At 29.8% G+C, this 26,945-nt stretch overlaps 1 protein-coding gene across 1 annotated transcript; it reads right to left on the minus strand.

Annotated features, from left to right (window-relative positions):
* Nucleotides 1-6,520: 6,520 nt before the first annotated feature.
* LOC107912613 (uncharacterized) lies at nt 6,521-7,417 on the minus strand. Its single transcript, XM_016840880.2, has one exon. It carries the CDS (start codon nt 6,926-6,928, stop codon nt 6,617-6,619), a length of 312 nt encoding a protein of 103 aa, XP_016696369.1. The 5' UTR covers nt 6,929-7,417; the 3' UTR covers nt 6,521-6,616.
* Nucleotides 7,418-26,945: the final 19,528 nt, after the last annotated feature.

Consider the following 26,945-nt stretch of genomic DNA (forward strand, 5'->3'; position numbering starts at 1 on the left):
ATCCATACATTTGATTTACAATAAACTCCATACATGACTTTGACTATTTATTTCTAGTTAATTTTTTATGCAAAACTCTAGTGAAAATGATTTTAAAAGTATTGTGAATTGATCTCATGCCTTCTTATGGCTAAATAAAATAACAAGTTATTCATTCCACTAGTTCTACTCCATTCTCCAAAGTAAATGTAGCAATACATAACAATTATAAAAAGGGAACATATTGTCATTCAAATAGATAAGAAGAAGACAGATGATTTGAAATATTGCTAAATGTTCATTCTTAGAACAAAATGATAAATTATTTATACTAATTAATCATTCCTTGAAGCAAATAATATCTATATAATCTTATTGGTAAATAATATGATATATGTTTACATTATTGTCTAAATTATTTTTTGCACATTTCTTGAAGTGAATGTCTGCAGTAAATTTTATAAATTTTGATCAATAAAGTCAAATTGGACATTTGAACATTTTGACATATTCCCTTAAGCAAATATTGCATATAATTGTTTGCAAATTATGTTTGTTTTATTCAGTTAATGACATTATGGACTTCGTATTGATTTAGACATTTTCAGAAGTAAATGTCATAATACTACTTATATAAGGATACACAATAAAATGAATGAAAATAAAATTATCAATTGTCACAATTTATATTGGCATTATTAGTACAATTGAAAAACATGTTAAAGTAAACCAAAAGTTTACTGATACAAATACATTTACTACTTGTTTTGACCAGTTAAACCATCCTGTATCATATATGATGCGAAAATTAATTGAGAATTCATATGGACATTCATTAAAGAACTAGAAGATTCTTTCATTTTAAAAAAATTCTCATGTGTTGCTTGTTCTTAATGAAAATTGATTATTAAAAACTCATTAGCTAAAGTTGAGATTTGATGTCTTGCATTTTTGAAATGAAAGTGGGTCTATTCATCCACCTTGTGGACCATTTAGATATTTTATGGTATCAATAGATGCATTTAGTAGATGGTCACATATGTGTTTATTATTGACTCGCAATCTCGCGTTTGTGAGACTAGCTCAAATAATTTGATTAAGAGCAAAAATTCTAGATTATACAATCAAAACTATCTGTATTGATAATGTTGGTGAGTTTATGTCCCAATCTTTCAATGATTATTGTATGTCAATTGTGATAAAAAATGAACATCCTGTAGCTCATGTTCACACACAAAATGGTTGAGCTGAATTGTTTATTAAGTGCCTCCAGCTAATAGCTAAGTCATCACTTATGAGAACAAAATTCCCTGTTACAGCTTGGGGATATGCTGTTTTGCATGCAACAACACTTGTGCGCATCAGGCTAACAAGTTATAATAAATACTCCCCATTATAATTGACTTTTGGTCAGGAGCCAAATATTTCTCATCTTAGTATTTTTTAGATGTACGATATATGTTCCAATTGCTCCACCACAACGCACAAAGATGGGTCCTCAAAGGAGGTTGGGAATATATGTTGGTTATGAATCTCCTTTTATAATTAAGTATGTTGAACCATTAATTGGAGATTTATTTACTGCGCGATTTGTTGATTGTCACTTTGCTGAAACAACATTCCCGACATTAAGGGGGGAGAAAATACAACTAGTAAAAAAATTACATTGAATGGGTTATCATTATCTCAATTAGATCCTAGTATAAGTCAATGTGAACAAAAAGTTCAAAAGATATTACATTTGCAAAACATCGCCAATCAATTGCTAGATTCATTTACTGACTTAAAAAGAATTATAAAATCTCACATACCAGTTGAAAATGCTCCAATACAAATTGATGTCCTAATAGGGCAAATTATTAGTGCAAAAGAAAGTAATCCACGCCTGAAGTGTGGAAGACCAGTCAGTCCAAAGATGAAGATCCTCGTAAAAAGAAAGGAGTAAATATTCAAGATGATCATATTGTGGAGGCAAGTGCCCAAGAAGAGGTCAAAGATATAATATAAAAGCCCCAGAAGATGTCCAAGTACCTGAAAGTTATGATAACAAAGAGAACTCGATATTTCAAAAAAAAAAGATGGAAACTGAAAAAATATAGTTGTCAACAAAAAATTGCTTATAATGTTGCAAAAGAAAATGAGGGTCCTAAACCTAAATCTATTTAGGAATGTAGAAATAAAAAAGATTGGCCAAAATGGAAAAAAACGCAATTCAAGTATAATTGAATTCACTTTCTAGACATGATGTTTTTGAATTTGTAGTCCAAGAACCTAAAGATGTAAAGCTGGTAGGATATAAATGAGTATTTGCGCGAAAACGAAATGAGAAAAATGAAGTTGTAAGATATAAATCACGACTTGTAGCACAATGGTTTTTATAAAGGTTCAACATTGATTACTTAGAGACATATTCTCCCGTGGTGGATGCAATCATGTTTAGATATCTTATTAGTCTTGCAGTACGTGAAACACTTGACATATGTCTAATGGATGTTGTTACAACCTATTTGTATGGTAAACTTGATAGTGAAATTTATATTAAAATCCTTGAAGGATTTAAAATACCAGAAGGATATAGAGTTTCTCAAGAAAATTGCTCGACCAAATTAAAAAAAAAGGGTTATATGGATTAAAACATTCTGGGTGTATATGGTACAATCGTCTTAGTGAATATTTGTTAAAATAAGGTTATAAAAACAATCCAATTTGTCCATGTGTCTATAAAAAAGGTCTAGATAAGATTTTGTGATAATTGTTGTTTACGATGATAATCTAGATATTATTGGAACTCCTGAAGAGCTTCAAAATATAGTACATTGTTTAAAGAAAGAATTTGAGATGAAAGATTTTGGAAAAAAAAAGTTTTGCCTTGGCCTAAAGATCGAGCATTTAAAAGATGAAATTCATCTCCATCGGTCAACATATACAAAAAAGATCTTACAGAAATTTTACATGGATAAAGCACATCCATTGAGTACCCTGATGGTTGTGCAATCATTAGATATGAATAAAGATCAATTTCGTCCTTGCGAGAATGATGAAGAGTTTTTTGGTCCTGAAATACTATATCTAAGTGTCGTAGGGGCATTGCTGTATCTTGCAAACAACACAATACCTGATATAACTTTCGTTGTAAACTTGTTAGCAAGATTTAGTTCTTTTCCACCACGTAGATATTGGAATGAAATTAAACATGTATTTAGATATCTTAGAGGGATCATTAATGTAGGGTTATTTTATTCAAATGATTCAAAATTCCTATTAGTCGACTATGCTGATGCTGGATATTTATCGGATCCACATAAAGGTCGATCTCAAATGAGATATTTATTTACATATGGTATGACTGTCATATCATGTCGTTCAACAAAGCAGATATTAGTTGCTACCTTTTCAAATCATGCAGAAATAATTGCAATGCATGAGGCAAGTTGGGAGTGTGTTTGGCTAAGGTTATTAACCTAACATATCCAGAAGATATGTAATTTGCCTTTATAGGAAAATATTTAACTATCTTATACGAAGATAATGTAGCATGTATAACTCAATTGAAGAGTGAATACATCAAAGGTGATAGAACGAAACATATTTCACCAAAATTATTCTTTACTCATGATCTTGAGAAGAAAGGTGATATAAAAGTTCAACAAATTCGTTCTTGTGATAGTTTAGCAGATCTTTTTATCAAGGCATTGCCAACTTCAACGTTTGAAAGACTACTACATAAGATTGGAATGTGTCAACTCAAAGATGTAATGTGATGTTGTCATTACGGGGAGTAAAAAACACGTTGCACTCTTTTCCTTTAACCAATGTTTTATCTCACTAGATTTTCCTAGTAAATATTTTTAATGAGACAACTTGTAATAATAGAGGGTATGTACAAGCTTATAGAATTTCAAGTAAAAAAAAAGTTAAATTATCCTTTCATTTTTTTTGATTTTCTTTCTCTTTTAATCTTTATATTCTTCTTTTAATTTTATAATATATATATATATATATGCCAGTTTTATCATACCATAAAATATTACACCTATTCCATTTCAGAATTGGGATTAAATTTATTTTTACAATTAATTAAGTGGATCACACTTTATTACGTGTGAGTTGCGTATAAATACGTTTCAACTTTCAATTCATTTATATTTTCTATTAATTTAATTTTAATTTTAATTATTCATACCTATATTATTTCTGATTATGTAGTTAATTTTATGGAAAAGGGATTGTAAATTTAACTTTTAAATATTTTTTTAACTTCATGAATTATTTAGCAAAAACAAAAAATCATGAAATAGAATCAAGGACGTGGTAAGAGATAATTGGTGTATGAGAAAGAATCAAATGTGTACTCTATAGAACTGATTCGATTAAAATTCACGTTAGGCTGGAGCATCCCAGCTTTAATTTTTGCTAATGACAAGACACACACTAAATTTTAAAGGAAAAAATTATTATTAAAAATATATTTATATAAAGCTTATTAAAAAAATCGAGTTATAAGTAAAGTTGTAAAGAATTTATCAATAAATTTTATGAAATAGTATTTGGTACTAAGTGTAGTTTTTAGACTTCGTAAATAAGATTGGAGGTTGATAAGAGTCCTATAAGAATATAATAAAATATTTTAAAAAATGAATATTTAAAAGGAGGCTACTTATAAAATAAAAAAAATTATACCAAATACTAATCCAAATTTTCTTTAGGAGTCAATCATTAATTATTTTATTTTTAGTTGTTTAATTCAAACATTTTATATAAAAATAGTAAAAATTGAAAAACCATCGTATTACTATAGGATAAATATTAAAATTATATATGAATTTTGATTTAATGTGCAATTGTATACATGAACTTTAATTTGGTGAAATTGTACACGTGAAACTCTAATTGTAGTTCAAATGTATATTTGAAACTTTAATTTTGATTTAATCATACTTGAAATTCTAATTGTAGTTGACGTATATTTAAAAAATAAAATATGTTAAATGATTATAAAATTAATTCTAAATACAAAACATATATAGACTTTTAAGCCCTTGATGCAAGTATTGTGATTGCTGCTTTTTCATTATAAAGAATATGGAATTGGAGTAGCTCCAATTCTTCATCGGTGGATTTTCTTTCTTTTCTTTTTTCTTTTTTACCATTCTTTAAAAAGAAAACTAATTCTACTACTTTTTATAATGAATTTGGAGTGACTGTTAATTTTAATTAGTATTAATTTGGTTAATATCAATATTATTATCATCTTCATCTGAGTTTGAACCTGTTTGTTTTCCTTTTAAGAAATTTTAAATAAAAGGATTGAAGTAAATTCTTGTTTTTCATGTACTTTAAAATAAAAATTAAATACTCTATTCTCTTTCACAAGAAATTAGAAGTGTTGAAATTATCGAGGTGAGACTGAAACCATTAGTAGAAGCCAACAAATTATTATTTGGGAGAGTTAGTTAACCTCTCGTCGGGTTAATATTATCTTGATTCAGTTGCCATCAGTTTGATTGAGTTTTTTTAAGTATTTTCTGAATTATTTATCCTTTTTTTTCATATTTTTTATTTTTAAATTTATTTCAATAAAATAAGCTTTATTTTATATCTTTTGAATATTATTTGATAAAATTTCAATTTAAAAAGTACAAAAAAATATAATTAATATAAATTTTATGTAGTATTTTATAAATACATATTTTTATATATAACTTTTAAGTTATTTTTATTATTTTAAATATTAAAAATATTTTTATACCATAAACAATTAAATTTAATTATAAGTTAAAATAAAAACAGTACTAGATACAGTTTGAGTATTTGTAACTTTTTAACTTGTATTTTATAAATCGTCCAAACACTAGATCAATTTTCGTTTTTCAATTTTTCTTAATCAATTTTATATGGTGGGAGTTTTTATCTCTTGACTCTATTAAGACTCAAGTCCATGTAGAAACAACAAGTTCACATATTAATATCTTATAAGCTACAGGACAAGGGTTTGAGTCCAACATGGCTTGGCTTATTAGGCACTTGAGTTGCTTCTACCACCATTTCAAAAATGCCATTTTAGATAATCAAGCTATCAAAAGAGTTAATAGACAAGATCCTTCATCAAGGACAATATGTACTGGTTGAGAAGTTTGTTGGCTCTAATGAATAATACTTTACAAATTTCTACTTGACTTCTTCAACAATAATAATATAGACAATTTGATACAAAAAAAAAACAAACAATTTGAAAATTTTCAGTAGAATTTATACATCCTTTTAACATTTTCTAGTTGTATCACTAATTATTTACTCGTTGCAATGATACCGGGCAGTGGATAGCCGTATGAAGAAATTGAAAACCACAAATCACCCTTCATCACTCCATTCAAACTTTTTTTTCCCTTAAGCTTCTGGGAGATTTTACTATTCCACCATAAAAACAAGTATTTAAAGATATTTTTTTTGGACATCTTTTTTTTTGTTTGTAATTTCAGGAAACAAAACCTTACTCTTTCTTAAAGAAAAAAAAAAAAGAGAAAATGGGAAGCAGAGTAAATTAATGAAAGCAATAATTAATAGCCCAATAAACCAAAGAAAACAAATCTATGATTTAGTACTTACATTACATCCTTGTCTAGTTTTTTTGGTTTGATTACATCAAGATTGCATAGCGCATACTATCTCTGACCATAAAATGATTCATCTCTGATATTTGAGCAAAGTCAGTGGACACCCAAACTCCATCAGCCCCATGTCCATTAACATGTGGCTGAGAGAAGCAAGAAACCAAAGAGAAAGGAGCTCTAACAACGCTGCCAATCCCAGAAATACCACGAGACGTGTCACCACCTCCATTAACATCATTATTGTTATTCCCTCCTCCATACATGCTTTCATCCGCTACTCGAGGACTTCTCTTCATGTTCCGCAGATTTCGTCGCAAAACCACCAGCATACGCCACATTTTTCTTTTTGCCTTGTTTCGATGTTTCTGGGAATGGTAATATGAGCTTCGGTCAATTTAAGGAATTTTTTAGATTCTTGAATTTGGGGTAGGAGCTAGGAATTTAAATGGAAGACCACCTTTTTTTTTTTTTTGTAAATTAGAGATTTTTTATAATGGCTAAGGTAGTGGTGGTGGCGTTAGTGCTAGTGTTTATCACCAAAGGGTTTTATTGGGTTCCTTTTTGAAGGGGCCAGTTTTTTTCTATATTTGTGGGGTCTGGTTAAGGCCAACATGCCGACAAGGTTGCCTGCATTGTATAAAAAGCTTTCCATTCAAAAATTCTTCTTCTTCTTCTTCTTCTTCTTCATCATCTTTTATTATTGTTATTTTAAAAATGGCTGGTAAAGGCAATGAAATTGTCCTTAAGGTTCCCTTTCGAGATCAACTAAGTACGTACGAATTCATTCATAGAAAAGGAAAAAAACAAAAAACAAAGAGAGGTACCAAATATATGCTTTTAGAGACAATAAGTTCAGCCCAAGAAGATCTTTTATTCAATTGGTGTTGAGTTGTCCCAGTTATTGCCTAATGTTATCATATATATATATCATTAGAATCATAACAATACCATTGAAGAGTTTCTAAGATTCAACCCCTCAATAGTTTGTCATAGATATTTGCATTTGCAGGATATATAGATATACATGTATGAAAATACATACCACAAGATTTGTTTGCAGAAAATATTCCTAAATTCTAAAAAAGTGACACTAATGATAATGCATGGTTAATTAGACAAGGACTCTTTTATTTATGGGACCCAAAATTGGAGTCTATCTAAGGAGTAAGAATCAATTCCCTGTATTTACATCCCTTGATGGAGACCCATCACCCTTAGTTCCACTCATAGTGTTTCTCTTTCTTCCTTTTCATTCAATTTATCAGCAACTGGCATCTGCAATTATGCATAGTTGCATTACAATATGCATGGATATACCCAGAAAGAAACAAAACAAGACAAAATCAATCCAAAATGATGACCAGTACATGAATTTGGTTATGAAAACGAAATGGACTATTGAACTCTAATAATGAAATAGTAGCCATGGCAATTAAGATTTGTCTCACTTGTTCAATGTGTATATGTACAATATATATTTAAGAAATTAAAAATTATTGCACGGGTCAACTTTAGACATCATTTAATCATAAATATACTTGTTGTCACTTTCATGGCACCATGTGGTATTAGCCCACAGTTAGGAAAAAGAAAACAAAGGTTCAATGTAAATGGATGACTTTGTATTCCTTGTCAATGTATTTAATTTGCTTTTCCTTTTAGTTCATGGGAATATTTAATTGAGAAAGTGATTGACCATAAAGCAATTCATTTTTTTTTTGTTTTAATTGATATTAATTATTGACGCCAACTTTTATTTTTATTTTTTTAAATAAGCTCAATAATTAACCAGAAAAATTAAAATAAAAAAAAAAACACCCCGTGGTTTGCTGCACATTAGTTGGTGGATGGAGACTCATTTAACATATTGTAAAAAGCAGGAGGAAAATAACTTTGGAGTCTTCCACATTTTTTAATGTTATCTTCAATCCTCCATATGGAGGTTTTCGCTTTGCCCGGGAATTTATACATATATATTATTTTTATTATTTAAGTTATAAATATATTTCCAATTTTACTAAATTAATTTTTAAATCATTATCAATATTAAATGATTCATTCATTCATTCACTTTTTATTGTTATTAAAACAATTTTTATATATAGATAAAAAAATAAAAATAAATGTTACATTTGGTAATATTATCATAACAACTCTCCAATTTGCTAAATTTATACAACTAAATTTAAAATATTTCATTACTTAAATTCTTGAAAATATATGGATTTATCAAATTATTTTTGAAAAAAATGGAAATTTAAATTTAAACAATAACTTTATATATAAAATGATAGTCAATTTGAATATATATATTTTATTGTTATGGGTAATTCGAATTTCAGCAATGGATTCAAATATAAAATATATTGAATTAAAATCAAAACGATTTTGGATAATTCATATAATCTGATTCGCACAATAAATTCACCTCAAACAATAAATCTAATATTTGAATATGTAATATATATATATACATCCTTAAAAAAATAAATCGAATGTTATATATTTAATAATTGATTTTATGTATTTAATATTTAATTAATTTTTAAATATTATATTTTTAATTACATTAATTAATGTAAAATAATATTTTTATTTAAATTTTTGAATATAATTACAATATATATTAACTTATACCGAATCCCCGCCTATACAAGAAAATTGCTGATAAAACTCCAAAATGACATTTTCTTTTGACTCAAATTTTCTTTTCCTTATCGAGCAGGAAAGATAAGAAAATCTCAGGGTAGCAAACATTGTCTAGAATTTCTCTTAGATTCGAACCCATAGCTGATGATAGAACTAGAATAGATATTTTATGTTTCCTACTTACACGAGCCCATATCCTTGCTTTTCTATCAATCTCTAATTCTAACCTCCCTCCCCAATCTGATATTATGGTACCAGTATAGACCGAAATTCTGTTATGATCCAATTCTAATCGATAATAGATACCGAAGCTTTGCAATATTTGATTGATCACAATTCTGTATATTCCATTTACTATAGAAGTTCCGAGGGAATTCATTAAACGAATGTTTCCAATAAAAATTGTTTGTTCTTGCATATCCTTATTGGTTTTCCAAATTAATCCTGCGGATACATATAATTCAGAAGAATATGTGAGTGATTCATATACAACATCCCTTTCTTAAATTCAAATATTAGAATAAAATTTTCGAAATTAATATATTTTTACTTTAGATAATTAATGCAAAATAACATTATTAAAAATTAGGTGATAATTAAAATGTTTAGAATTCTATTAAAGTAATAACTCTATTTTGCAAAATTAACACAACTTTTTTTATACCAAAATTTTTAACTAATAATTGTAATTTAAATCATAATCATCACAACTTTTTTTCCTATATTTTATGCTTAGAGTTATATTTAAGTGGTAACTCTATTTTAAAATTAACAAATATTTTTAACTAATAATTGTAAATTAAATTATAATATTTTGTAATGTATAATAATTATCATAGCTTCTATTAAATTATAATTATTTTTAAATGATTAATTATCACATCTTCTATTTTGTTTCAACATTTTTTAATTTTAAAATGCGAATTTAGTAATATGATGAAAAATAAAGGGAATTTATTAGTTCAATAGTTTTTTCAAACTCGTACTTTTATATATATATTATTGATTATAGATAGATAATAGGGATAATGTAAATAAAAACATATATTGTCTAGCATTACCGTCTTAGGTATAAATTGTTTTATGCCAAGTTATGGTTTTGGTCTCTTTACTTTTATAATAGGGATAATGTAGCTTTTGGCCCCTACACTTGAGAAGTAGGTCTACATTGACTTCTAAACTTTTTTTTATTCACTTTGACCCTTCAACTTGAAAATCGTTATTTATTTAAGCCAATTTTGTTAATGACTTTGAAAAAAAAAGGGATAATGTAACTTTTGGCCCTTAACTTAGCAAGTAGGTCCACATTAGCCCCTAAACTTGACAATTAGGTTCACTTTGGTACTTGTAATTTTTTTGGTCCATTTTGAACTTGACAACTAGGTTCATTTTGATCCTTGAACTTGAAAATTCTAAAAGTTTGATAATATGACACTCTAAGATTGTGCTGCATCATCACTTAAAAATACAAATTGTTTAGATGATGATGTGGTGCAATCTTAAAGTGTCATATTTAGTGTTTTAATAACCAAATCAATGGTTGAATAGGTTAGACCACTAGTTCTCGATTTAACCAGTTTGATCGGTTTGACCACCAGACCAACAATAAATAAATAATTAAAAATTCATAAAAATCTAAAAATACAAGTAAAACCTGTTATATATATAAGATTTTTTTTATGAATTTTAACTATTTATGTAATTATTGTTGGTTCAACAATCGAACTGGTTGAACTAGTTGAATCGAGAATTGGTGTTCTAACTTGTTCAACCATGAGTTTGGTTATTAAAACACTGAATATGACACTTTGAGATTGTACCATATCATCATCTAAGAGATTTTTACTTTTTAAACTCAGAGTGCCACATTATCAAACTTTTAGAATTTTCAAGTTTAAGGATTAAAATGGACCTAGTTGTTAAGTTCAAAATGGAAAAAAAAAGTATAGGTACCAAAGTGAACCTAGTTGTCAAGTTCAGGGGCAAATTTGGACCTACTTGTCAAGCTTAAGGGCCAAAAGTTACATTATCCCCTTTTTTTCACGGTCATTAATGGAATGGGCTTAATGGATACTGATTTTCAAGTTCATGGGTCAAAGTGGATAAAAAAAATTCAGGGGCCAATGTGGACCTACTTGTCAAGTTTAGGGGACAAAAGTTACGTTATCCCTTTATAATATCATTGGTTAGTACAAATAAGTAACACATTTGACGATTTCAATTAGAATGCTTACAAGGATTTTTTCTTAAAAACACTAATTCAAACTCATCATGTTGAAATATATATATTTTGTGTGTGTTAGAATGGTGTTTTAAGAAAAAAAATCACATTAACATTCTAGTTGAAATAGTTATCGATATTAACTATTTGAACTAATTAATGGGATTATAAAAGTAATGGAATCAAGTTATACCAAATTAAAGTGTAGGAACTAAATCTCAAATTTGAACATAGTAGAGACACCAAAAATGAAAGTCAACCATTTTCTTATAATAACTAAAACTATTTAGATTAAGTAATGACATTATAAAAGTAAGAGAATATACATAAGTCAAATAAAGTGTAGGGACTAAATCTCAGATTTAAACATAAAAAAGGCACCAAAATTATAAATAAACCATTACCTTGTAATGACTAAAAAGAGACTGTGTCACTACCTCCTCTAATGGGGATAGTTTTATATAAACAATGTTTTTGGAATTGGATTATGGTTGAATCGCCAAAACATCGATTCTTAATCCAATTGATTCAATTAGCTCGGACGGTTCAAAGTAAATAAAGTATTAATTTTTTAAAAAATAAAAAATTGTAAAAATTAATTCAATCTATTTTAAATTCGATTTAACTAATTTGTATCAATTCACGAATCAATTAATTTTATAGCTTTTATCATATCATTACCTCAACTAAATCTTAATTCAATTGATGCACACTAGCCGGTGGATTCAAACAACAATGCTAGGTATAGATATCTCAAACTACATACAACGTATTAATGATGAATTCGCCTAAACAACCATTTATGTTTTGTATGTGTTTTTTTCTCTTCCTCTCAGTTCGTCTTCACGTATTATTTCATTGATTTAGAGGGATTTTGTGATAGTTGATATGAATAGGTGAATTTTCATCGAGATTTGCATTTGGATCAGTGACTTTAGTTTTGAATGCAGTGGCAGAGACCGACGCAACCAATCCCTCATTCCTCCAATCATCTTGGCATCCCTAGCCAGGACAAGGTCAAAACTCACAACCATATATACAATTCTTCTTAATTTCTCTAGAAGCTTTTGAAGAAGGTTGAAAAGAAAATATAAGCTTCCTAATCTTCAGGTTTGAAAGAGTAAAGGGGTGAGGTTTGCATGTGTGGTAGGAGATATGCAATGTTGTTTAAATGGTGCTGACAGTCTATCGTACTGTTTAGACCAAAAATCAGTTAGATATCGGTTCGAAGAAAAATGTTAGATCAATTTATTCGTGAATTATTTGAAACAAGCTGATTTTTTTATTTTAATTTTTAAATTTTATACATTTTTAAAAATTTATTTAATTAAATTGAATGAATTAATTAAAATAAAAACCAATCCAATTACTAATCTATTTTTGAAAATCTTAAAAGATACTTACATGTTTAAATTCAAGATTTGAATGCAAATGAAAAATTAAGTCACGCAAGTCATTAATTATTAAATTTACAGTATGATTTAATTATTACAGTGTTATTGGTTTGAATAAAATTATAAGAGAAGGATCTACCAGAAAAGAAATTATTAGATATAAGAGAAAGGATTATATAATCAATACTCTTTAAAAAACTCAAACTCTTTTTATATTATTCAATTATTACTTAGATGCATCTAAATAATTTTTCTAAAAAATAATTAAATGAAATGAATTAATTTGAATGAAAATGGTATATGGTATAACAATTTTATATAATAATTTTTACAAATGTTATACTTGTATTTAAGAATTTTACATGACTTTCTCTGTATTTATAATTTATAAAAACCTCTAATTGAATAAAATCATTGATATTTGTGTATTAAAATATATATTCGGTTATGATACATTCACATTGTGGGTAAAATTTTTATTAAATATAACATAGATTTATAAATAATTTATATAAAAATTAAATGTGATTTTGGTTGAAATGATAAAATTGAAGTTTTAATATTCATTGTTCTTTGTTGGAAAATATACTATTGTAAAACAAATTTATTAACACTGATTTGGAAAAATAAACCAAAAAAATAAGAAATCAAGATTTATTGTGCCGTGGAAAAACCACCGCTTTAGAAACAAATTCGCCTTGATCAGTGTAATCATGCAATGGACGTCGTCCCTCAAGGTTAAGATGGTGCTTCAGTATCCATACACCTGAATAAAGAAGGTGGAACACAACCAGTATTGTTCTTCTCAAGAAAATTGCACTAGGATTAATTCACAGGAAAGTTTGGATGGGTCACAATCGGTTCCACTTAAAACCCAAATTCATAGACAGAATTTCCTCTAATGTAATTTAGGAAAAAACGACATAATTTTTAAAAGGAAATGGAAAAAGAAGCGAGGAGGAGAAAAGAGTTATTTGATTGTTGTGTTTGCTTTCTGTGTAAAAACTGAGAAAAACATTCCTCTATTTATACTAGTAACAAAAGGATAATATAGTAAATATGTAAGGGCAAAAGAATAAAAAGAAGGGAAAAATTTGTTTCGAAGAAATTATTTTCTATGTAACAACCCAAATTTTCAGTGGTGTTAAAAACAGTGGTTCGAGACCACTAAATCCGACGAGTGAGTTCAAAAAATATATTATTTTGTATTTATGAGTTAAATGCAATTTTTGGAAAACTTTTGAAATAGTGATTTGTGTTTTAGAAGAAAATATTAAGTTAAGTGATTTCGAAAATGAGGTATCGAGACCTCAATTTCTTAAATCGAGTCGTAAATATTTTTATAAATATTTACGGAGTTTCATTGAGTTAATATTAAAGTTTCGTTAGAAAATTTTAATGTTTTGATAGTTAATTAATTAAAAAGGATTAGATTGAAAAAGGTGCAAAACTTGTTAATTAAAGAAATAATGATTAAATGACTCAACTGATGGATAAGGGAGGACTAAAAGAGCAAATTATCCCAAATAGGATGGCTTGGGCTGCATAAGCATAGAAAAATCATGAAATTAGGTGAAACAAGGCAAAATTGGAAATTTTGTAAATTAAACAAATAAAACAACAATTAAAAGATTTTCTAGACATTTCTTCATCAATCTTCAGCAAAAAATAGCCATAGGAGAGCTTCTAAAGCTGGTTTTTCATAGTTTTACTCCAGGTGAGTTCAATTCTTTTTTATTTCTTGTAATTTTTATGTTTTTGAGACTTTTACAATTAGATCCAACTAATTATGTCATTAGCTTTTGATTTTATGGAAATTTTGAAAGTTTCCATTGATGAGTGTTGGATGTTTGTGATGAATTAACATGGATTTAGACCTTTAATTTTTTATATGATGATTTTATCAAGTAATTTCAATAGAAATTGATTTTTGGACTAAATTGTGAAAATATTAAATATTAAGGTTTAATATTAAAATTCTATTGATCAAAGTCTGTATGATAGCTTATAATGTTTAGATAAATTGTAAATTGGGAAAAATTAGCTCATTTAAAAGGCTAATTGATGAGGGACTAAATTGCAAAATTTGTAAAAGTTGGGGTAATTATGTAATTTCAAAATTTTAAGGGTATTAAATGTGAAGTGAATTAAACTGAAATATATGCTAATAAATGAATAATTTTGCATTTTAGATCAAGAGCCCGTAGACAAACGTGAAAAATAGAAAATACCAGAATAGTCCCTTAATTACTACAAATCCTAGAAATTAAGTAAGGTAAGTTCGTATGGTTAAGTTTTAATATTATATGTTAAATTGATGAATAGTATTTTATATTTATTCATATCGTTTGTTGAAAATAAAATTATTGTTAAAGTTATGAAATTGAATTGAATGTTCGAAGTATTCGGAACGCGGGATTGAGTACAGTCGTTCAGTGCAAAGGAGGAATTGACGGTAAATTACCCAAGTAAAATGAGGTTCAACATTTGTTGCAAACTTTCTTATTTACTTTCCGTTTAGCTCTCATGAGCTTCAGTTAACTCATATGAGTTTCAGTTTAACCCTACTAAGTTTCTGTTTAGCTCTTTTGAGCTTTAGTTTAACCCTTATTGGGTTTTCATTTAGCTCTTATAAGCTTCCATTTAACCCTTACGGGTTTCCGTTTAGCACTTATGTGCTTTTGTGTAGCTTTCAAGCTTCCATATACGATGTACTCATATTCATAAGATGTTATCCGATTTGACAAGGATTGGTAAGTGACATATGGAATTAATGTTTAAAGACCTACAGTTATTATTGATATTGATTTGAAATAAGTGAATTCATCAATTGAAGTTGTGATTGGCAAGAAATGTATATTGAATGCTTTATTTAAATGAGTTAATATTGAATGTTCGTTAAGATTTATGTTTAAAGCCAACGAACTTACTACGCTTCAATAAGCTTACTTATGTTGTTAAATGTTCTTTGTAGATTTTCGAGAGAATAGAAGGTCGGATCAACACATTGAGCCACACTATCCAACTTGTTACGGTAGATTTTGTAACGTATATTATGGTTTATATGACATGTTTAGGATTGGATTAGTTTGTGTAAATGTTAAGAATCACTTTTTGTTTATGTTCTCAAGCAACTTATTTATGTATGGTTTAATTATGTTTGGTACATGTGTTTGGAGTAGTTAGGTGATGGTTAACTTATAGGCATATAAGTGAATTAAATTAAATGGTAAATTCTAATATTAGAATATGTGTTTATATGACAACATTAGAGCTATGAATTGGTCGTTTTGAAGTCATTGTTTTGGCCTATGAGTATGAAATTTGAAATATGTAGGTTGAAATCAAGAATGGGCGAGAACAATGGCCTTAAAATATCCTATTTTCGTCCACATGGCCTAGTACATAGGCATGTGGTCTGGCCATGTGTCCCTTGCATCTTAATATTTCAAAATAGAATACCCAGGTTTTTGCACACGGCCTAGCACACGAGTGTGTGGCTTGGCCGTGTGACCCTTGCACTTTGCACACGGCCTAGAACACAGGCGTATGGTTAGCCGTGTGACACAAGTCAGAGAGTTACACGGGTATGGACATGGGCTGGGACACAGCCGTGTGCCTTACATCGAATGCCCACATGGCCAGCCACACGGGCGTGTGTCCTCTGCTCCTAAGAAAGTTTTTGAGATTTTGGGAAAATTTTTCTTGAGTATCCAGTTGAGTTCCGATTCACGTCTAAGGTGTATATTGGCCCTCGAGGACTCATGCAAGGGACAATATGAGTGTTTTGTGAATGATTCTTAATATGTATATTAAATATTGTGAAATGTTCATATTTAATTCATAAAGTTAGGTAATGCTTCGTAACCCTATTCTGACGACGGATAAGGGTTAGGGGTGTTACATTCTAGAAGTAAAGACACGTGTTACCATGGACACAGACCGATGACGGCGTGCGTGTGTTAGGCCTATAGTTCAATTTCTCAATTAAAGTAAAAAGTAAGGCTATATAAACCCTATCAATAGCCTATATTTAACTAATGCGAGATATACGCACCTACCAACAATCCTTTGCATACCAATAGTGTCCAAATATCATCATGTGTGATTTTTTAGATTTATTTAATTAAAAAATGTATTTATTATTTGTTGGACAAAACACGTTAGGGAACAAATATAAATAAAAAATATTTATATATAAAAATAAAATAAAATAAATATTTATATTTAAAATATTAGATAAAAAATCAATTAAATAAATAAGATTGTAAAAACCAGAAATAGAATAAAAGAATTGAGTTTTACTAAATGTTGATGCCTGTTTTATACCGTTTTCTTAAGACAGATTTGACCGCTCCTATGGTACTTGGAGAAACATTGGTTGACTGTCTCCTAGGATACAACAACAAGATAGTCGAAGCAATAACACCTCTGCAGTGATCAACGAACAAACGTTGCCTTCTTTTATCACTAAAACGTTGGAAAATATGGAGAGGAAAAAGAGAAGAATTTTGAGAGTGAAATAAATTTGTTGTGGTTGTGTCTAAAGATACAAAATCTGCATTAAAAGAGCCTTTAAATCAATTTGAATAAAATAAAATCAAATTGATTGGAATCAAATAAAATCAAGATATATGTCCTTTTAAAACAAATTTTGTATATTTGCTGAGAAAAATAAATTTCGTGTTGGGCTAAATATCCACAGGCCTAGCTTGGGCTCGACCGATTTGGATATTTCGTGTCATCCACATCATATGCCCCAACCTCGATGAGTTTGGATCTACACACTCTTTACGTGCGAGGCAAGGTTTCAAGCTTAATTATTTAATAACTTTTTAAGTGGGTTCTTATATATATACACATCTCACACTTGGTATTTCACCAATGTGGGATCTAAGCATTTCTTTTCCTTAATAAATATTCACAAGTAGCTTACTTTGAGCATCAATTTCTCATTCATCACTCAACCATTTTGAATATATGATATACCATTGTAAAGGTCTCATGGAGTAGAATATAAAACCATAATTTTAAGGTTCAACTCTCCACATTTACCAATCGAGAATATAACTCAAAGTTTTAAAAAAATTACAATTTTTCTAACATTATTTTGTAAAAAGAATGTAAATTTATTATATTATTTTGCATAAGTTAAGAATTAAAAAAATAAAAAAAAATCGATCTCATAAGAGAATTTAAGAAAAATCATTTGCCATGTAACAGTTTTGATAATATAATCATAGACGTATAGTTGATGTGATTTAGAAAATGCCATAATCGAAAATAAAGATAATCAATTAATTTATGTTGGATAGGCAATGATTGTAATCTTATCTACAAAATTAAAATAAAAAAGTTATCTTTCCCCAGCTCTGATATTGGGTGAGACGCGTTAAGTAGGTTAAGTGATGTAAAAAGATTTCCAGTTCTACGATAGGTTCACATTGCTTTCAATAAATATAAATACCCACCCGTAATCTAGCTGCGCTTGATAATGAAATACGTGTGGAAGTGGAAACGATTCTCGACCAAGAAAAGTTGTTGGAGGAAATAAAAAATTTGGTTGTATCATGGGATCGTAATATGCTATTTTCACAGTCGCATGTTACATCGGAGGGAAGATAATTAAATTAAAGGTGACTTCTATCACCATATTTGTTTTGTGGATGGGATGTAGAGACCGGGCCATTTGATTGATGGCACTATTATTAAGGGTGGTGGAAACCCTTTAGGTTGTTGAGGGGTGGGTCGTTTATTTTATATTGATGATTTGGTGTTGTTCTATTAGGCAAATGTTACGCAAGTAGAGTATGTGAATATATAGAGGTGTTAATGTGCAAAAAATTATAAAATTATAGTTTTCTTCTCAACGAATATTGATCCAACCATTTTTGTTTCAATTGTTGATAACTTGGGTTTGAGAAAGTTAATGACTTGAGTATGGATTTGGGTGTACCTCTATTGCATAATAGAGTGATTAAGAGTACCTTCTAGTATCATAGGGATAGAACTTTAGTCTGACAAACTGTGTGACTTTAGGCGATTTTTTTTGTTTCAAATCCGTGTAAGTCAACCTTACTCTTGAAAGATGAGAAATCTCACGAAAATTCTCATCGAATTATAACGGAAGTAATTAAAGCAAATGAGCAACAAAAGAACTGAAAAGCCACAAGAAAGTAATGCATACAAGGTGTTTGAGTACATGCTCTCAAATATATTCTTTAACTCAAGAAAGAAAATTGAAGTACAATAGAATGATTACAGATGAGGGGGAAGGTCTCTATTTATAGTTGAGCTCCCCTAGATCTACCAGTACATATTGAATTACATCAACGGCTGAGATTAGTGCCTATCTACAAAATAGAGTCCTATGTGATTTAAACTCTATTCATCTTTATCCTTTAAGATTTACAATAATTGCCTTGGTAACTCTAGCTTTACTAGAGTGTTTCACTCGACCACCAATGCTTCAAGTAGATGAGCATCTCCATGTGTTCCACGGTCAAATAAGCCCCATTTAATCAGTTAACCTCCATGGGACAGTTTGTATGCATTCTTCATGGGCTTTGATTTGCAACCCGTGAATTTCTCCCCCATCCATTCTCGTGATGCACTCATCTTGTCCTCAGAATTACACTAGTTTAACTCATCTCGGAACTGCCTCAATACCTTCACTAATTCCTAACTAGTCTCTTTGTTGAGTAGTTTTTCACCTCGAAACATTTGCCCCAACTTTTTTCTCCACTATCGCTTAACTCGAACTATATTTCTCTCTTGTACACCTCGATCGTAAGAGCTCACCACTCCTACTTGCCTCCACTATGACTTGCCTCGATCAGGATCCCCTTGATCCTCACAAAAAGGCTTTGGCACACCCACATAGAACACCGAGTTAACCTTGAGTATTATCGGTAACTCTTATTTGTAAGCCCCTTGGCTTACCCGCTTTAGAACTCTGAAAGGGCCCCTCTGTCTTTGCCAAGTCAACGCTAAATCATAATTTAAAACACTAGATAAGTGTTTGAGATTTACCATGTGTTGGATCTAGTGTCCTAAGTGTAGTATTTTCGTCAATATAAGTTGTAAATTTTTCGAACAGTTTGGTTAATAAAACAAATTCATTGATTATGATTAATATACTTTGTATTATTGTCCTTACATGGTTTTTGCACACAAAGAAAAATAAAAGAAAATGTTTCTCATTGGTTGTTTAAATGTTTAACTAATACTAAGCAGTATTACATGGTCAGATGGTAGTACAAAAAGATAGCTTGTATTTGTAGATGAACCTAAACATGCACTTAGTCTAATCGAAAATGAGCAAACCGATTGAAAGACTAATATATCATCTATCAATTCTAATTGGGGAGATGTCTTGTCTTGGGCATTGAAGCGGATGACTCCCAAAAGATAAAGACATAGATGTGACTAATTGGACTAACAGTACATCAGACAGGACCTAAGCAGAGATCCTAAATTTGTTTATGGATTTATTCACTTGTGATGTTCATAGTGTGACATACTTAAATCCTGAGTAGATGATGGACTATGTATGTGTGACTTGTACACTTTGATGTAAGTAAAAGTTTGAGTTCAAATAGATAAGGAACCGAAAGTTGGTGCGTTGGGTGTACGACTTCTGTAGTATTTAGCGTTATTCACAACAATGGAATTCAGAGCCCAAAACATGGGGTAAATGATATCCTCTCATTGACATTACATGGTTGATGAAAAGTAAACGTGGTCATAGGTCATCCGTCTTTGTGATGGATGACTTGATCACTATTTAATAGTGATTGACTTTTCATGAAGGATGATGTGATGTTTATCATGAGATAAAATAAGATCATATTAGGAGAACTAATATTATCCCAAAAAGATTAAGGACATCCCATAAGGGTAACACACTTATGATAAGGTCATTTGATGAGCACTGAGTAGTTGTTTTCATAATGGTATGCCATTGGGGAGAGCTCATTCATGATACTATAGTTGAATGAATTCGTGACTAAATGATTTTATACTTAATAGGCAAAAAGCCTAAACTTAAATATAAATCATTTAAGCCTCAACTACATATGTCCAATCGATCTCTTCGTTTGCTCGTTGAAACCATAAATGAATTTTGTGTTTGAATAAAATTGAACAGAATGAATAGAAAAAAAATGAGAAATATTTAGGAATGGTTATGATTTTCTCCGAAATGGAGAAATAGAATCATTTGGAAATAAATGTAGGTTTCCAAAAATGGAAGTCGAAAAGGGAGTGAAAATTTGCAATCTTATATAGGATTACTTAAAAAAATGATGGAAGAATGAATTTATGTTTTTGGATTGTTTTGAAGCCCGAAAATGAAAATAAACCATTCGGTCAGAGTGAACATGTTGAGTTGTAACATATTGAATGAATTTTCTCGAAATTTTACTAGGGTAAAATCGTTAAAATTTTACCAGAGGGTTCAGTAAAATCGTCAAAATTTTATTAGGGTAAAATTTGGGTATGAAAATGATTTAATATGTAGATTTTAAATTTTATTTTGCGAAATAGAACAAATGAATCGGGTTAGATCATATTACAGAATACTAGGTCAAAAATACAAGGGTGATTTGTTCACCCCTCTCCTACTCTAAGTACTCGTAATTGGACCCGACGTGAGAGAGCCCCAAAACCACTTACATAACACGAAGGGGGTAGAAATACAAGGGTGATTTGTTCACCCCTCTCCTACTCTAAGTATGATGTTGTTTTTATATTTAAAATAAATCTCTACAACTCTACAAGGGTTCTACCTTCTCTTTCTATAAATATATGACACCAGTAGAGCTATTAACAAAACTTTTGAGAGATTGTTACTCTGCCGAAAAATAGAGAGAATTTATTCTCAACTTATAAACACATTTTTAAGAATAACAATTTTATCAATTTCAATTAAAGAAGAGAGAATTTATATTTTCACCACAAAAGGAAATTTTTTTCTAGTTTCGTGTTTTGATTCAATTGGTTCAAGCCCACACTCAAAGCAGTTCATGGTACCAGAATAAGGAAGAAGATCATTTGGTTGAAAGTCGAAAAACATCAAGGATTCGCTTACCCAAAAACACATGTATGAATTTAGTTAAGATTTATTTCTATAAATATCATAAACCAGGTCGATTTTTAAAATTTTAATTTTTTGCTGTGCAAGAAAACTATTTTCAAACTGGGTTTTTTTCCAATACCTAACTCGTTGCATTTACTTTTTTTGACTGCCAAATTTAAGTCACCATTTTTCCCACAAATTTTGATGCACAACCCACCTCTCTCTTAGGTGGTAGCCCCACTGATAACTCAACGGGTTTCATATCGATTTTCTACACCTCTAGCATTTCCAAGGGGGTTTTCATAGCACTCCGATCTACCAAGTCAATATTCCCACCACACGGAACATCACTAGCTACTTGGGTTGTTGGCAATACCTTGGTTCCACCCCTCATGTCTCGACTCATCAGCATAATGTATTGTTGCTGTCGAGTATCCATGATGCATATACAATCAGAAAAAGGTATCAGTAGAGCATTAATCTGTCAAGGAAATTCAAGCCAAACATGAAGTGTTAATCATCCAAGTGAATTACCTTGAAGTCACCCTTACCTTTCAATTTATCGATCTATAGCTCAAGTCATTGTGCTGCTCCCATAGTTGAGACCTCTTTGGAATTAAAAGTCTTGATCTTCTTTGTCGATTTACTTGTAACACCCCAATACTCGACCCGATCCTTGGATCTAAGTTACAAGGTGTCACATTCGTTGTCGGAGTAACTACGACCAATCAACTAAATCCAATTTATATAATTAAATGATCAAATTCAACTCAATTATGCATACAATATAATATACAATATTTTTTGGGTCTTATACGAGCTTATGGAAGCTCTAAAACTAACTAAAGGTCAAAATAGGACCAAATTGTAAGAATTTTAAATTATTGGTTTCATGTCGCAATGTCAGGGGTTCCTTGTTACGACACAACTTATTGAGTAGGTCTCATTGCAGCATCAAAGCCTGACATCGCACAGTGGCATGGCAACCTGGTCTCGTCGCAACAACAGACATTCGACATTGCAACATGACATACTTGACTTCAAATGGTCAATTTTTGGTACTTGTTTGCAAACACCTAAAAAAATTTTAAATTTAATTGCAAATATGGTTTCAACCAAATCTAAGTACCTAATGAATTCCATTAAATCTATAGTATCATTTTTAGACACATACATTCATACTTTTCAACAATTTCATTCAAGTCCTTTATTGAACTAATTGACATTTACATACCTATGCTTATAAACACATTACCAATTATACTATTAATATGGCACAAAATATAACTATCCATAAGTTAAGACATTCACCATTTCATATATATACATATATATAACATATGTCCAATTCAAAATACTAATTCGACTCAACCTAGGTACATGCTGTATAACCAACAAAAGAAACTATAAAAACGTTGTTGAGTATGGAATCTTTGTCTAGATGCTGAAATTGATGCTCGAGACCTTGATATGAATCTAACTTGCGCATTGAAAACAAAACCATACGTTGAGCGATAGATCTTAGTGAAATTTCCATTATTCAAATCAATATAATACAAATTCCAAACCAATTGCATACAATTTATTTCAATTGCAAATACCAACTAATTCTTATACAACTCATGCAAATATTCAAATAATATAACAATATGCATATGCCACAAGATACACTAATTATGCCAATTAAAATGAGTCTTTTTTATTCCTAGGGGCACTACCGATGAAATGATTTCGAGAATGAGAAGCTTTTGGTGGGCTAGCGAAAATAAGGAGCGTGGATGGGCAATATTAGTGTGGGATAGGATGTGCATGCCGAAAGGAATGGGTGGCCTTAGTTTTAGAGATATTAGACTCTTCAATATTGCACTTTTGGAAAGAGAAGTATGGCACTTTATTAACAATCGTGATACTTTATGTTTCTGAGTCCTCAGTTCTAAGTACTTTTTGGATGGTGATGTGTCCACCCTAAAAGAGTTTATAAGCGTTTATTTTCTTGGATGAGTATCACATCTGCGGCTAAAGCTATTGAAAGTGGGTGACAGGAAAAAAGTTAGAATTGGGGTGGATAGGTGAGGCTTTGAAAACCTTGATGGAAATTCTTTATGTGTGCCTGATGATTATATTTGTGAGAGGTTTGTGCGTGATTTATGGATTCTGAATCAGCTTGTTTGGGATAGGGACCGTGTTTGTGAGCTTTATGGTGAGATTATGGGGTATCAGATATGTGAGCTTCCTATCATTCCAAATGATCGGAGTGACAGATATATTTTGTTCCATAACAGTTTCAGGTGTTACACCATGAAGTCGGCATATTCATGGCTCTTGCTTAAGAAGATAGGTTATTGTAACAACCCATTTTTTAGTAGTGTTAGAAATAGTGGTTTTGGGACCATAAAATCTAACGAGTAAGTTCGTATAATTAGTATTTAAATTATATGAGTTAATAATAATTTTTATATTGAATTTTGAATTGATGAATTCAATTATCGAATTAAAAGTTAGTATAAGTGATTCGATTCAAAAGTCAAGTGGTTTTGGAAAATGAGGTATCGGGGCCTCGTTTTTGTAATTTACGGCTGTAAATATTTTTATTAAGTATTTACAGAGTCGTATTATAGGTGAATTTAAGTTTGGTCTGGTAATTTTGATGATTGTTTGCTTAATTGAGGTAAAAGGATTAAATTGTAAAAGAGGTAAAGGTTAATTGCTATAAATTTAAAATACTAAAGGGACCAAAAAGGTGATTAGACCATGGTGAAAAAGTCCAAGTGGTGGTGACATGATTAAATCCGCTAACTTTTGAATTAGTTATTAATTAAGTCCTAATTAGTTTAAGGTTAAATTGAAATAATGTTTGTTTAGTTGGAATTTAATATAATTGAAGGACCAATTGTATAATTGGACCCTTCTTAAATGGCCTAATAATAGAAATGATGTGGAATTATCTAATTTGTGGTAAATTTCAATTAAATCTTAAATAAATAAGGATTTACTAATTAATCAGTTTTTAGTGTAATCAAAAATGGTGGGTTTGAGGCCACAACCTCGATGTGTCAGGCCATAAATATTAATTATTTAATATTCACGAGGTCATTAGTGTCGTATGAAAATTTGGTTAGGAAATTTGATTTCGGAATGAAGTAATTATATATATTACTTATGATTAGTTCACTTTGGTAAGCTTGATATATGATTGATAGATGAGTTTTGGTTGTGGTTTGTTATTGGCTTATTATTTGAATGTATGATTTGTAATTTGAATCGGTGTGAAAGTTGTAAAAGATGTGCTTATGTATTCGGCTAGTGATGAGTTAAATAAATACTTATGCTTATAACATGGTTGCTTGTTGTTTGGTATTTAATTATTAAGTTGATGATTTCATGCTTGGTACGAAATGTGTTGTGTATATATATGGTGGTATATTCGGCCATGATATGTAATTCAATATGATAAATATGCAATATATTATTTGGTTCGGCTAATTATAGACTTATAGATTGATGTATAATTGACTTATAAATAGGGTTAGATTTAGTAAATGATGCACATTCATGTTCGACTAAAGATAGGTAAATGGAATACATATATATATATATGGATATGTCATGTTAGCTAAAAAATGTATATGTCTGTGATAAGATCAATTTTGGTTTGGATATTTTGATTCGGTTTGTAGTGACAAGTATACACATATATTATGCTTGAATGTTTGGTCATATAGGTTCGGTTTTATATGGCTCTTTGGATGATTGAAGGAGCAATGTTTAGACATGATATGTTTTACTATTGGTGATAGAAATCAGTTTAAATTGAAACAGTGTTTATGCACATGAGGATATATACATAAATGGTATTAAAAGTATACTTGACCATAATGTAAGTTACTAATGTCGTATATGTATATAAATTTTAAGTAGTGTAATATGGCTCGTTTTGTGTATAATAGGCACACGTGCAGAAGTTACTAAACGATATGTTGGATATTTAGTTAAGGATATGGTTAGTCGTGGCTTAGATATAAAATGGTCATATACAACTTATTATGATGTGTATGCGTTTGGTATATGAAATGATACATACCTAGTTGTAATTTATAAAATCAAATGTCATATATTTGATAGCTATATGGTTTAAATCTTGCAAATATGAAACATGTGTAAATTGGCTTGTTGTATAACAACTTAGTTCGAATATTTGGAATAGACCACTAATACTGATGTGATTGAATTGATGAAGCATGGTTCATATATGTATTATAAGTAGTAAAACTTTGAATGATTTTATTATTTATGTGTTTCATATGAGATGAATTGACTTTTATATTTGAATGAATGATTGCTATTTAATTTAACAGTTTATTTATGACAATTGATTATGAGATGAATTTCATGATTGTGTTAAAATGCGTTTATCGGTAATGCCTCGTAATCTTATTCCAACGACAGATACGAGTTAAGGGTGTTACATCGGTAATCCAATATATGAATTTTTTTCATTAACAAACAGAACACAATTATATTATTCCAACATATACGCAAATGTGTATTGAATGGGACGTATCAAAATCCCACCCACCCAACCAAACACCACTCCAGCCACCCTACACACCAGGAAAGGCTATGGTAAAGTCGTCCACCCTATACACCACGGTAGTGGATTTAAACCACTCAAATAAAAGGAATATACAGCTGAGCTAACATATATATTTATAGCGGACGTACCGCTATTAGAAGAATTTGTAGTTTGACTTCTCAAAACAGACTACTTTCTCTTCACAACCAAAATCCTAGATTTTTATGCAAATGCAAAAAATGCATATAATATGGTAGTGGACATACAGAAGTAGGAGTACGCATATTCAATTGAACAGATTCAGAATCATTTAAACTTGTATTCAATTAGTAAGTAACGATAACATCAATAAACTCAAATTCATTCATCACATCATATCAACACTTATACAGACAACTAAATTTAATCTTAAAAGTACACATACAGACATAAATCCAAG

The sequence above is a fragment of the Gossypium hirsutum genome, chromosome D11, assembly GCF_007990345.1.
Source record: "Gossypium hirsutum isolate 1008001.06 chromosome D11, Gossypium_hirsutum_v2.1, whole genome shotgun sequence".
NCBI classification, from domain to species: domain Eukaryota; kingdom Viridiplantae; phylum Streptophyta; class Magnoliopsida; order Malvales; family Malvaceae; genus Gossypium; species Gossypium hirsutum.